The 14,550-nt window shown below is 37.4% G+C and overlaps 1 protein-coding gene across 3 annotated transcripts; it reads left to right on the top strand.

Moving 5' to 3' along the window:
• The first annotated feature begins 2,267 nt into the window (after positions 1-2,267).
• LOC117562382 (odorant receptor 131-2-like) lies at positions 2,268-9,126 on the top strand. Of its 3 annotated transcripts, none has more exons than XM_034240213.1 (3): positions 2,268-2,428; positions 4,962-5,129; positions 8,031-9,126. In XM_034240213.1, the coding sequence occupies exons 1-3, from the start codon at positions 2,291-2,293 to the stop codon at positions 8,793-8,795; spliced, it is 1,071 nt and encodes a 356-aa protein (XP_034096104.1). In that variant the 5' UTR covers positions 2,268-2,290; the 3' UTR covers positions 8,796-9,126. The 3 variants fall into 3 exon arrangements, with proteins under 3 accessions (XP_034096104.1, XP_034096106.1, XP_034096105.1); XM_034240215.1 differs by lacking the exon at positions 2,268-2,428 and adding an exon at positions 2,660-2,975 and having other exon boundaries at positions 8,031-9,125; XM_034240214.1 differs by lacking the exon at positions 2,268-2,428 and adding an exon at positions 2,660-3,589 and having other exon boundaries at positions 8,031-9,124.
• Positions 9,127-14,550: the final 5,424 nt, after the last annotated feature.

Here is a 14,550-nt window from a genome sequence, read left to right as displayed (position 1 = left end):
CTTTCTGACCGTTTAAAAACATTTTTTGTATCTGTTTTCCTGTCGGGATGACACAAAGAGACCTTGGTGATTTCTGGAAAAAACAAGAAGTATTTTTTTTCCATGGAAACCAACAGACATTTCTGTATGAACCTGAAGATGCAGAATATTGCTCCTTTGGAAAATAAACTTTTCATGTGGTGTGATGAACACACTTTACAGGAAAGTTTAAATCATGACAAACAAACGTTCTGCTTCTGTTAATTAGCTTCGCAGTAAACAAGTCAGGCGTGGAAAACAAAAATATATCGTTGTTATGGATCACCGGTGGATAAAGGGCATGTTTGTCCACAGAGAATACCTTTTTTGTTTTTGACTATCCTTGTTAAGGTCAGAGAACTTAATCACTGCTTTCCATAGAGGATGCTGCAACTTGTTTTTAAGTTACTCAAAAGGCCAATCTTCTTTAGATCAGAAACACTCTCAGAAGACGTGGCTAATAGCTCCCTCTGATGCATAACGAGCTGTTTGACCTTTAAAGTTACACCCATTACACAGAGGAGCTGAGCAAATGTCAGCAGGACCCAGAAGTCTTCCTGTGGAGAAGTTCACAGGAAGTTTACTCACAGTTCTGCTCAACAGGAGAAGTGACAAAAGAAAGAAGAACAAAGTAAAAAGTTCAAGAAGACACTGAGGGATTTAGAAACTAAATATGTCAACGTAGGGTATTCTTTCCAGAAGCATAATCAGCATCTCTCTGTTGGACAACATGGCCGCATTTCTTTCATTTTGAGGAACAAGCTGAAGCTGTAATATATGTAAACACAGATAAAAGGAAAATATCAAATATGGAAGCACATTTCTGCCAAAGTGATGAAGAAATAATGTATACCAGAACAGATATACATTTTCTCAAAATACTAACTCAAATATCTTGGAGGAATTAGTTAGTATCTGAACATATTGAGAATCGTTCTCAAAACATTCATAAATCATGATTTTGTACGATTATATATTATATTACTGTCGATACGCTATCTGGCCTTACCCAGACGTATGATCTTAAACCTCCAAAATGAACCACGCAGCAAAACTACAAAACAATTACAAAAACACAAACCAACCTCAAATGAAATGACTCAGAGAAAATTACTAGTGATATTTTCTGCCATCACTTACACTGTGTACACTTAAGCAGGGTGTGAATAGCATTTTCTCACATTGCTGCTGTAAATGTACTCATATAGCGCTTTATCCAGTCTTTACAACCACTTAAAGTGCTTGACATACTACGAGTGATTCACCCATTCACACCTAACTCACACACACACACACACACACACACACACACACACACACACACACACACACACACCACACACACACACACACACACACACACACACACACACACACACACACACACACACACACACACACACACACACACACACACACACACACACACACACACACACACACACACACACACACACACACACACACACACACACAGTTGGCCATCAGGAGCAACTCCGGGTTCAGTGTTTTGCCCAAGGATAGAATGGACTAGATTCACTAGAATGACATTATTGTTATCGACACTGGGCTGATGTTCGGCCTGCAAACATTATCAAAGCTGTGTCAAAATGTTAAGCTAACATTAACTTACATTCCCAAAAGTCTGCGCTAAATTATATTAGTAATGATAAACATATTTGTTAGCTGTGTAAACATCCAACTTTAGCCAAATAAAATAATAGTGCGTTGGACTACGCACCTTAAGGATACAAAAAGTGTGTAATAATTAATATAATCGGCGCTATCTTTGCTGATAGAACATCTTTGACTGAAGTGATGGAGAACAAACTGTACCCAGAATGCAGTTTGATGGTGTTACACTTAATAGAGCCCCCTCCCCGGGAAGTGAGTCAGCATTTTAGCACTTCCTGCTCCCTCGTCTGGAACTCAATGTTTTTCTAACTTAGTTTTTGGTTAGGTGACCGTAAATAAGATCTGTGGTTAACACAAGCTGAAGAGATTTTCACATTTTGTTATACAACGTAAAATATGTCAGCAAATGTCAGCAATGGTGAATGTCTGAAGCCTCTATCTGCCATAAAAGCAGCACTTAAAGTGGACCTATTGCTATATTTGAAACATATATTGTAGGGCCATACCTATACCAAACAGATCACCCATTGTAGCCATGCCTCATACTACTCAGACCCCTCTGTTGCAGCCCTGTTAGAGAAACGCGGATCGTGGGTCCTTAGTTTGAAAAAGAAAGAAAGAAGAGGAGGCGGAGCTAATGCCTGATCAGAATTCTATCGGAGATAAAGCTAAATTCTGTTGTGATAAAACGTCATCCTGTTCTAAACCACATCAAGGATTATTTCTGAAACAGTATGGAGCTCAAATGCTTTTTCTCTCGCGGGTTTATCACAAGGTAAGTTCTTTTTTTTATTTTCTGCTTTTTAAACACATGTGCTCTCCAGTACAGGTTAGCTCTGAGTGTTAGCGAGGCTTGCTAATGTAAACAAAGACGTCCAAAACACGTCAGGCATTGTTTCTGATAGCAACTCTCTGTGGGTCCGCTGCCGATTTGACGTCAGTTCGGATGGAATCTGTATCCGCTCGTTGTACACCCGTTTTTAAAAGATTTGGGTACGGAGGAAAAGAGAGGGTTTTGTTTTCTGACGCTGCGTGAGTTCCCCGACACACCGGGGACACATATTGATGTATAAAAGACATCACAAAGTGCATTTTCTGTGGTAGGTCCCCTTTAAACAAGTGTGTAAAAGAGACGACTAAACGCCATCAGGCCGAACATTAGCCTTTAGCTTGGCGATGGTGACGGGAAGTCATGTGACTGGTTTGCAGTTCCTTTATAGCTTAACGTTAGCTTTTTACTTCTGGAGATTGCATTGACTCTTCCACTCAATCATTATAAACGTGGTGTTAATGTGTGGAGATTATCCTGCTCAACAAAACGTGTAAGTATCATAAAAGTTTGTTTACCACAGAGACTATTTTCTCAGATATTCTAAATCCAATGGAAAAATCCCATTGACTTTTTGTCCGGGGAGCTCTTAATAAGAAGAATCCATTTTATTTATAAGTGCACTTTTCATTTGAGTAAACACAACTCAAAGTGCTACAGAGTAAAATGGTTGAAACAAAACAACAAAAACTAATTAAACAACACAATAGCATGGCAACACGTGGGGTTTTAACGATCTAGTAAAAGGCTGATCTAAAAAAATATGCGTTCTTAGGCCTTTTTTAGAAGCACAGTTCTTGTGATGCTTACTTCCTGGTCTACAGAAATACGTCCTTACGGCGCCGCTCCATTTGAAGCACATCTAATAAATAAGACCTGCAGATCTCAAGAGCTTGCAGTCGAAGTCCAGACAGAGACTCTCTCCATTTTAGTAAGATATCAGGCTTTTTGTACAGAGATTCATACTTTTACGTTCATTTTTGAAAGTTTTTATATACTTTTATTGGATGCACTCAATATCCAAACATGCATTGACACTCTGTCCGTTGATGATTGCAAACCAAACTACATTTAAAGTCTTAAAGACAACAACGCTGGTGTCCCGAGGTAAGTCTTCTGCATGCATTACACATGTAGTAATGAAACAACAGAGATGTTAAGCTGTTTCAAAGTGAAGTATTGTTTCTCTGAACTGTGTAGTACTTATGTATCATTATGAAATACAAACTGTATGGTCATATGAAGGATGTGCATTGTTGTCCATGTCGACATACGGACAGAATACTTGTGAGTATTACTGCACAGGCGAGTTTGTGGTGCTTTGTACGGTATGTTTAATATCACTTTTTTCTATTGCAGGACATTTTACACTTTAATTTATGTTCTCAAAACTGCCTGAACACAAATCTAAGTCTGCTCGAAGAAGCAATAATAAGATAGATAAAACATTTGCAAAACATGACAATAGTTTTACCCGAATCATTGATAGCAAACAAATGCAACTATGATCAAATGCTGATTACAAATGCAGGTATCAACACGATGCTATACTTTTACGTTCTCAATCAGCTTGCTTTTTTGACACTTTTAAAAAGAAATAAGACCACATAATGAGTCAATGTATTTCTGGCCCTTCTTGTTAATTAAATGCATTCACTTTAAATGTATTAACCAATATATAGGTATGTTATCTTCCAGGTTTACACCCTGATCCTCAGCTGATACTGTTTGACGGAAATGAATGCTCTTCTCACGTTTTTGTAGCAAAAGTATTTTTTTTGAATATTTATAATTCATCCAGATATAGAAGAAGAATATAAAACACAACTGTGTGGGCAGTTCATATCAACCCACCTTTTATTGCCCCACATTGTATTGTTTGTATTTGAAGTGATGTTCGAATGGAGTATAATAGTGATGTATGTCTTAACTTAAAACAACAGTCTTAGGAATTATACTTTTTTGTTGGGAACTTCTGCTCTTTAATCTGAGGACTGGTAGATAGGTAGATAGGTAGGTAGGTAGGTAGATAGATAGATAGGTAGGTAGATAGATAGATAGGTAGGTAGGTAGGTAGATAGATAGATAGGTAGGTAGATAGATAGATAGATAGATAGATGGGTAGATAGATAGATAGATTGATAGGTAGATAGATAGATGGGTAGATTGATAGGTAGGTAGGTAGGTAGGTAGGTAGACAGATAGATGGATAGATAGATAGATAGATAGGTAGATAGATAGATAGATTGATAGGTAGATAGATAGATTGATAGGTAGATAGATAGATAGATAAATAGATAGATAGGTACTATATTGATCCCAATTTGGGAAATGTTTGCGTTGCAGAAGCATAAAGAGACAAGGCAATGTACATACAGTAAGAGATATGTAGAAATGTAGATTCACGAGAGTCGGTACAAGCTATTGATGCAATTTCTTGAATTTACTGTCAATATTTACAATGCCTTTCCTCTGTTAGAGCTTTATCTCTGTGGAGATGAGCGTGTCCTCTGCCAATGGGACCATGGTCATTCAGTATCGAGACTCCTTCTCTAAAGCTGTGGCCAAGAATGTGATCGTGGTGGTGATCGGGATCTCCATCAACTACATCAATGTGGGTCTCATTCACACCTTCTGCAAACACCAGGTGAGACTTTGACTACAGGAACACAGTATTATTATTTGTTGTATTGTCTTTATTTATTGTTTGTTCCCACACATAACACAATAATAGGAGAACATACAGAGTACAAATGCAGGTGCTATATAACAGATACATACAAAAAAGATGAAAACACAATTATGACAAAACAACAATGATAATAACATAAAAAGACCATTACAGTAACAGCAATGACAAGAATACACCAACATACACACTGACATAAGACAGAAACAGAACATCCCTAAGACCAGTCAGGAAAACAGTATTAATGGAAGAGGAGGGAGAAGTACTCAGGTCTTGTACTTGAGTAAAAGTACAAGTACTCAGGTCTTGCACTTTAGTAAAAGTAGAAGTACTCAGGTCTTGTGCTTGAGTTAAAGTAGAAGTACTCAGATCTTGTACTTGAGTAAAAGTACAAGTACTCAGGTCTTGCACTTTAGTAAAAGTAGAAGTACTCAGGTCTTGTGCTTGAGTAAAAGTAGAAGTACTCAGATCTTGTACTTGAGTAAAAGTAGAAGTACTCAGATCTTGTTCTTGAGTAGAAGTAGAAGTACTCAGATCTTGTCCTTGAGTAAAAGTAGAAGTACTCAGATCTGTTACTTGAGTAAAAGTAGAAGTACTCAGATCTTGTGCTTGAGTAAAAGTAGAAGTACTCAGATCTTGTACTTGAGTAAAAGTAGAAGTACTCAGGTCTTGTACTTGAGTAAAAGTAGAAGTACTCAGGTCTTGTACTTGAGTAAAAGTAGAAGTACTCAGGTCTTGTACTTGAGTAAAAGTAGAAGTACTCAGGTCTTGTACTTGAGTAAAAGTAGAAGTACTCAGATCTTGTACTTAGTAAAAGTAGAAGTACTCAGATCTTGTACTTGAGTAAAAGTAGAAGTACTCAGATATTGTACTTGAGTAAAAGTAGAAGTACTCAGATCTTGTACTTGAGTAAAAGTAGAAGTACTCAGATCTGAGTACTTCTACTTTTACTCAAGTACAAGATCTGAGTCAGATCTTGTACTTGAGTAAAAGTAGAAGTACCAGAGTGTAGGAATACTCTGTTACAGTAAAAGTCCTGTATTCAAAATGTTCCTCAAGTGAAAGTAGAAAAGTATTATCTTCAAAATATAGTGAAAGTAGCGACAGTAAAAGTAGTCGTTGTGCAGATTGGTCCATTTCAGAATAATATATATGATATGTTTTATAATGATTGATCATGAAAGTGTTCTCAAAGCTGGTGAAGGTGCAGCTAGTTTGAATGACTTTGTATACTGCAGGGTAGCTTGTGAATTTACTCCAGGTGGAAATAAAGTCTGATTTAACACTTGATTATATTTCACATCATTCATCCACATCTGCAATCTTAGTTACTTCCGACATCTCGCCACATGTAACATTTTATTTTTAGATCTAACCAAAAGTGATGTTGGTATTCATGTTAATTGAATTATGGGCCCAATGCATAAACTGTGTATTGATTGGCACGGTGGATGAAGATCGTTTTTTTAGCTAGCACAATTCATCGTAGGAATACACTGATTAACACATTCAAAAACAGGCTAAATGTGATCCAAGGTTGAACTTTCCTTACTGTAAAGTCCTTGAAACCTCAATGTCAAATTGATGCTTCTGTACTAACATTTTAATTGTAGAAACAGATTAGCCTTCCTTAGGGGAATACATGACTACATAGTTAGTGTTCGGGGCAATATCAGCAGAGGGGCGTACTAAAGTATATTTAGAAGAAAGATTTAATTCAAATTTAAAGTCACCTATTATGCAAAATCCTCTTCTTCATGTCTCTTCTACATCAACATGTGTCCCCTCTTCTTCATGTCTCTTCTACATCAACATGTGTCCCCTCTTCTTCATGTCTCTTCTACATCAACATGTGTCCCCTCTTCTTCATGTCTCTTCTACATCAACATGTGTCCCCTCTTCTTCATGTCTCTTCTACATCAACATGTGTCCCCTCTTCTTCATGTCTCTTCTACATCAACATGTGTCCCCTCTTCTCCATGTCTCTTCTATATCAACATGTGTCCCCTCTTCTCCATGTCTCTTCTACATCAACATGTGTCCCCTCTTCTTCATGTCTCTTCTACATCAACATGTGTCCCCTCTTCTTCATGTCTCTTCTACATCAACATGTGTCCCCTCTTCTTCATGTCTCTTCTACATCAACATGTGTCCCCTCTTCTTCATGTCTCTTCTACATCAACATGTGTCCCCTCTTCTCCATGTCTCTTCTACATCAACATGTGTCCCCTCTTCTTCATGTCTCTTCTACATCAACATGTGTCCCCTCTTCTTCATGTCTCTTCTACATCAACATGTGTCCCCTCTTCTTCATGTCTCTTCTACATCAACATGTGTCCCCTCTGTGGAAAGAGACTCTGAAAGTCTCAGGAAAAAAGATTCTCTCTCTTTTTGATCCATTTCTATAAAAACCTGTCTGAAAATGAGCTGATCAGATTTTGGCCACTTTATGATGTCATAACGATGTTTTGTCTTGTGTAACCATTAGCCAATCAGCAACCAAGGTAACCCCCCCCCCCCCCCCCCCCCCTTATCACCTGAATCTCCTCCTAGAGCACCATTGTGTTCTTTGTAACCAAATGTCTCTCAGAGGGGCGTGGGGAGGGGCTCCTTATTTTCATCTAAAGTAACAGACAGAGAATCAGCACTTTTGAAACAGGGCTGAAACAGAGGGGATTATGGGTAATGCTGCAATGATCTGTTTGGTGTTTCAGCCAATCAGAGACAGGCTCTGTATTTATCTGAGACCTATAACATATTGATGAAAAACAGTATAATAGGGGACCTTTGAAATAAATAGTACTCAGCCGACCTATAACTATTAACCAACCGTCTTTGCTCTTATTCCCCACCTGTCAGATCTTCTACACGAATCCTCGGTACGTCCTCTTCATTCACCTGGTGATCAACGACATGATCCAAGTGACTCTTTCCCTTTGCATGTTCATCATCAGCTACACCATCTACAAAATAAACGCCTCTGTCTGCTGCACCTTCATCCTGATGGCTCTCATCATGACTGAAAACACGCCTCTGAATCTGGCCTGCATGGCAATTGAATGTTACATCGCCATTTGTTTCCCTCTACGCCACGCACATATCTGTACCATCAAGAGAACGCTGATCCTGATTGGTCTGATCTGGACGACCACCATGTTGTCTTGTCTCCCTGACCTCTTCATCACTTTGGCCACAGTGCCACTGGACTTCTTTCAGTCAAAGATCTTCTGCCTCAGAAAAACTACCTTCCCAAATCCCATCATCTTGGAGAAGAGAAATATAACCTATATTGTGTATCTGATTGTGGTTTGGTTTGTTATCTTTTTCACCTATTTTAAAATCCTGTCCACTGCTAAAACAGCTAGCAGTAATGCTAAAAAGGCCAAAAACACAATCATTCTGCATGGGTTTCAGGTGCTGCTTTGTATAACAAACTATATATCCCCCCAGTTTCAAGATTCCCTGATACAAAGGTTCCCTGAAAATATTACAGACAGCCTTTTTGCTTTCTATATTGTTCTTATGATCATGCCAAGAGCAATTAGTCCAATAGTCTATGGCATACGAGACACGTCCTTTAGGAAGTACCTGAAAACGTATCTGCTGTGTAAGAGCCCACAGTAAGCATTGGGATTTCCAACCTGAATGCTTTACATGGAAATCCTAAATCCTAAGTCTTTACACGTGAAAGATGTCCCCATTGAGGCTAATCAAGATGCATTAAAACACGAGTTACAGTCTGGTAATAAGTCCCACTGTTTGTAAAGACTTTCTTAGCGATGGCAGCAGGGGCAGATCTAGACAAATATTCATGGGGTGGCAAGAGGGTGGTAGGAGATTTTGAGGGGTGGCATCCCCTGGCAGAAGTATATGCTGATTCAATCGCAGTCAAATCAATCAATGTTAACTTGGAAAGCCACAATATTGATATTTTAACTCAATAACATTAGGTGACATTATTGTGGCACATCAGTAAAGCCTTTAATATAAATATATAAGGTGGCAGACATCATTTAATGCATTTTAACTGAACAATAACAAATAAAAGACCAGCAGGGGTACCAAATATATGCAGACTGCTGCAATAAGTACATTAATTAACTGTCTCATTGATGTTTGTCTGAATTAATATGATAATATTAACAATCATATTATTCCTATCAGCTGTCAATCACTGAGTTAATGATGAATGTTCCTCAAGATGCTTGCTCACCCTCCTTCAAATTTGAATGACTATCATATATCAAAATACATAATAATCAAAAGAACAGTTCAGCGCCCCACGACTACTGCAAACAGTTACAACCTTGACTTTACATCAGAAAGAACAAACATTAAAGAAGTGACTAACTGCATCAGTTAGGGTTAAACAACGTGTATTCAGCTAAAACATCGCTGCAGTTATGATCCAGTGGAAAGCCCTTACCTACTGGCCTAGTTACATCCTTTGTGCCTGTAGCCATCAGGCTGCACAACAAGGGGTCAACAATGTTACTGGACATCAATACACACTGTTTCCATACATCCATGCAAATATTTGTAATACGTATGATCCAATATGTATATATGTTCATTTTCATTCATTTCTTACTTCATAGTTTATATGACCCAATGTGTAGCTATATATGCTCTTTTGTATTCATTTCTTATTTCATAGTTTTTCATCATTTTTATCTTTGATTTTATTAATCTGTGTGAATCTGTTGCTGTTTGAACTACTGAATTTCCCCACAGGGATTAATAAAGCTCCATCTTATCTTAAATCAAAGTGGTTACTTTCTGTTGGCTGGGCAGTGTCGTTTTACACCGTCTTATTTGACTTTCTCAGGACTTAAAACTGTTTTTTGGGGGCAGACCCCCTCAAAGAAAATAAATATATACACACATACTGGTCATCATCTTAACTGTGTGTTATGGTCATCTGTGAGCAGAGCATCAAGTTGACATGTCTATTACAGCTGAATGCGGCGATTACCTTGTTGTTCAGCAAAACGCCTCACAAACTGATCAAGATCCAAAGCTTTAGTGCGTTTTGATTCAATGCTGAGTACATCCACACTTGACAGTCTCTTCTCTGTCATAGTAGGCCGCAAATACCTCATTCCTTCCATCTACTTGGGTCCGAATCGGTCCGAATGCTTCTCGTTTTGCGCCGTCCCCCGTTCAAATGAAATCGCCGCCAATCATATTTTTCCACGCTCGCGCAAGGGCCGGGGGAGGGGTCACAAGACTCGAGTCTTGTGCTGCATTCACTTGCACTCGGACATTAGAGATTTTCTCTCGTCATAGATGTCCGATGAGCCACAACTTTTATTTCAAAACAAAGCTGCCAACTGGGGTGGCAAGGCTATTTTTTAGGGTGGCAGCTGCTACCCCATGCCACCCCGGTAGATCCGCCCCTGGATGGCAGCCATGTTATTTGTTCATTCTTGCTCATATATTCTCACCATAACGTTGTCAAATATGATCATATTTCTTGGGAGCACAATGCATATCTTTTGCAGTTGTTGGGCTCCCAGGATTTAACAAATAATATTGAGAACAAAAATAGTGTTCTCAACGCTTCCTGGTTTGAAAGTCTTAGAAAAAAGCACATTTCTTAAGATGTGACAATGACAACGCTGGTAGCATGTCTGTTAAGGCTAAGTTCCTTACTTGTCCTTGCTGTCTACCTTCAGCTGTACTAAATAATAAAGGTAAAACATTTAAATCAATCATTCGAATATTGTCTCCTAAACAGTAGGTCCAAACTGCTTTGTTCTTTACTTCGGAAGCTTAAGTGAAAATAGAAGCTGGATTAGAGTCATTACACTTTTTCTTAAATACCACCAGAGATGACAAAAGTACACACATCCTGTACTCAAGTAGAAGTACAGATACTCGTGTTTAAAAATACTCTGGTAAAAGTAGAAGTACTGACTAAACGTCTTTACTCAAGTCAAAGTAAAGAGGGCTTTGAAATGTACTTCAGTAGAAAGTACCCATAGCTAGCAGCTGCTTTAAAGAGTACCTGACCTCCCTTTATATAATAGAACAATAATGTCATTGTTAGCTAATGAATGTTTCCATGCTGAACAACGGCAACATGACAACGTTTCCATTGGTCCCTCTTCTTTAGAGAAGACCAGGAAATGATGGATACACGGATCGTGTTCAAATCAATAGGCACGCAATGACTCTAAAGAATAATGATCACGCATCAAACACACATTCAGACTAAAGCAACCAGCTGTTTGGAAAATGAGAGAAGTAGAAAGTACAAGTATTTGAGTTCAACATGTAAGAAGTAGAAAGTACAGGTATTTGAGTTCAACATGTGAGAAGTAGAAAGTACAGGTATTTGAGTTCAACATGTGAGAAGTAGAAAGTACAGGTATTTGAGTTCAACATGTGAGAAGTAGAAAGTACAGGTATTAGTGTTCAACATGTAAGAAGTAGAAAGTACAGGTATTTGTGTTCAACATGTAAGAAGTAGAAAGTACAGGTATTTGAGTTCAACATGTGAGAAGTAGAAAGTACAGGTATTTGAGTTCAACATGTGAGAAGTAGAAAGTACAGGTATTTGTGTTCAACATGTAAGAAGTAGAAAGTACAGGTATTTGAGTTCAACATGTAAGAAGTAGAAAGTACAGGTATTTGAGTTCAACATGTGAGAAGTAGAAAGTACAGGTATTTGGGTTCAACATGTGAGAAGTAGAAAGTACAGGTATTTGAGTTCAACATGTAAGAAGTAGAAAGTACAGGTATTTGTGTTCAACATGTAAGAAGTAGAAAGTACAGGTATTTGTGTTCAACATGTAAGAAGTAGAAAGTACAGGTATTTTGAGTTCAACATGTAAGAAGTAGAAAGTACAGGTATTTGTGTTCAACATGTAAGAAGTAGAAAGTACAGGTATTTGAGTTCAACATGTAAGAAGTAGAAAGTACAGGTATTTGTGTTCAACATGTAAGAAGTAGAAAGTACAGGTATGTGTGTTCAAAATGTAAGAAGTAGAAAGTACAGGTATTTGTGTTCTAAATGTAAGAAGTAGAAAGTACAGGTATTTGTGTTCAACATGTAAGAAGTAGAAAGTACAGGTATTTGAGTTCAACATGTAAGAAGTAGAAAGTACAGGTATTTGTGTTCAACATGTAAGAAGTAGAAAGTACAGGTATGTGTGTTCAAAATGTAAGAAGTAGAAAGTACAGGTATTTGGGTTCAACATGTAAGAAGTAGAAAGTACAGGTATTAGTGTTCAACATGTAAGAAGTAGAAAGTACAGGTATTTGTGTTAGAAATGTAAGAAGTAGAAAGTACAGGTATTTGGGTTCAACATGTAAGAAGTAGAAAGTACAGGTATTTGTGTTCAAACAGTGTAAGAAGTAGAAAAGTATCAGGTTGTGTGTTCAACATGTAAGAAGTAGAAAGTACAGGTAGTTGAGTTCAACATGTAGAAAAGTAGATTACAGGTATTTGTAGTTCAACATGTAAGAAGTAGAAAGTACAGGTATTGTGGTTAGACATGTAAGAAGTAGAAAGTACAGGTATTTGGGTTCAACATGTAAGAAGTAGAAAGTACAGGTATTTGAGTTTCAGACATGGTATGTAAGAAGTAGAAAGTAAGGTATTTGGAGTTCAACATGTAGAAGTAGAAAGTACAGGTATTTGGTTCAACATGTAAGAAGTAGAAAGTACAGGTATTTGTAGGTTCAACATGTAAGAAGTAGAAAGTACAGGTATTTGGAGTTTCAACATGTAAGAAGTAGAAAGTACAGGTATTTGTATTCAACATGTAAGATAAGAGTAGGAAAAGTACAGGTATTGGGTTCACATGTGAGAAGTAGAAAGTACAGGTATTTGTGTTAGAAATGTAAGAAGTAGAAAGTACAGGTATTTGAGTTCAACATGTGAGAAGTAGAAAGTACAGGTATTTGGGTTCAACATGTAAGAAGTAGAAAGTACAGGTATGTGTGTTCAACATGTGAGAAGTAGAAAGTACAGGTATTGTGTTTCAACATGTAAGAAGTAGAAAGTACAGGTATTTGGGTTTCAAACATGTGAGAAGTAGAAAGTACAGGTATTTGGGTTCAACATGTGAGAAGTAGAAAGTACAGGTATTTGGGTTCAACATGTGAGAAGTAGAAAGTACAGGTATTTGGGTTCAACATGTGAGAAGTAGAAAGTACAGGTATTTGAGTTCAACATGTAAGAAGTAGAAATAGGTATTTGGGTTCAACATGTAAGAAGTAGAAAGTACAGGTATTTGGGTTCAACATGTAAGAAGTAGAAAGTACAGGTATTTGAGTTCAACATGTGAGAAGTAGAAAGTACAGGTATTTGGGTTCAACATGTAAGAAGTAGAAAGTACAGGTATTTGAGTTCAACATGTAAGAAGTAGAAAGTACAGGTATTTGAGTTCAACATGTAAGAAGTAGAAAGTACAGGTATTTGTATTCAACATGTAAGAAGTAGAAAGTACAGGTATTTGTGTTCAACATGTAAGAAGTAGAAAGTACAGGTATTAGTATTCAACATGTAAGAAGTAGAAAGTACAGGTATTTGTATTCAACATGTAAGAAGTAGAAATTACAGGTATTTGTAAAAAGTCGTCAGAAAAATAAGTAGTGGAGTAAAGTACTGATACCAGAAAAATGTACTTAAGTACAGTACCAAAGTATTTGTACTCCACTACTTCCCAACTCTGAATACCACATACACATTTGGATAGTAAAGTGATTGTGAAGTCCAATTTAGACCTACAGACTACACCGTAGCTGGCAGTGAAATCGTAGCAGTTTGTTTAATTAGCAGTTTAACAAAAAATTACGTCATCTCCAAAATACGCCCCAAATACAAGGCAACATATAAAGTTTGAGATTTCCAGTTGCCATATTGTTGGTGTCCAGCTCTACAAGCATCACCTCAGGTTAGTGCCAGCTGCCTTTCATTCTCTTTTCACAGCTGTATTCAGAATACAAACGTGTAGCTTCACTTAAACAAACATGATTTTAACGTCTTTATCACTTGTTTAGGGTTGTTCATTGTGAAGCTTATACAAACTGAATCATTGATGGTTTGAAAGACATCATATTTCAGCTTATCCTAGAAACATTCATTATAAATAATAGGTAATGTAATAGAGCAGTGATACTAAACGTTTTATGATTCAATGAAAACAAATTAATGGGACTTTTTGTGGCACATCTCATGTCGATGAGGCGACAGAATGCATGTTTTCATGATTGAAAGAGAGAAGAAGGGGTTTATGTTTATGAATCTTTCCAATTAATGCTTGATTGTATGATTTTAGAGGTTTCAGCTATGGCTATTAATGTTGTATCAACTCATTCACATTTAAATGAAGCATTTATAAGTGAAATGTACAATTAGTTGCAGTAA

Source organism: Gymnodraco acuticeps, unplaced genomic scaffold (assembly GCF_902827175.1).
Source record: "Gymnodraco acuticeps unplaced genomic scaffold, fGymAcu1.1, whole genome shotgun sequence".
NCBI lineage: Eukaryota > Metazoa > Chordata > Actinopteri > Perciformes > Bathydraconidae > Gymnodraco > Gymnodraco acuticeps.
This window is presented reverse-complemented; position numbering and strand designations above follow the sequence as displayed.

Bases quoted from the DNA above. Each gene is read 5' to 3' on its own strand.
- LOC117562382 (XM_034240213.1), top strand. From the start codon at position 2,291: ATGCCTGATCAGAATTCTATCGGAGATAAAGCTAAATTCTGTTGTGAT. The intron at 2,429-4,961 runs GTAAGTTCTTTT...TTCCTCTGTTAG, and splicing joins TCTCGCGGGTTTATCACAAG to AGCTTTATCTCTGTGGAGAT. The intron at 5,130-8,030 runs GTGAGACTTTGA...CCCACCTGTCAG, and splicing joins ACACCTTCTGCAAACACCAG to ATCTTCTACACGAATCCTCG.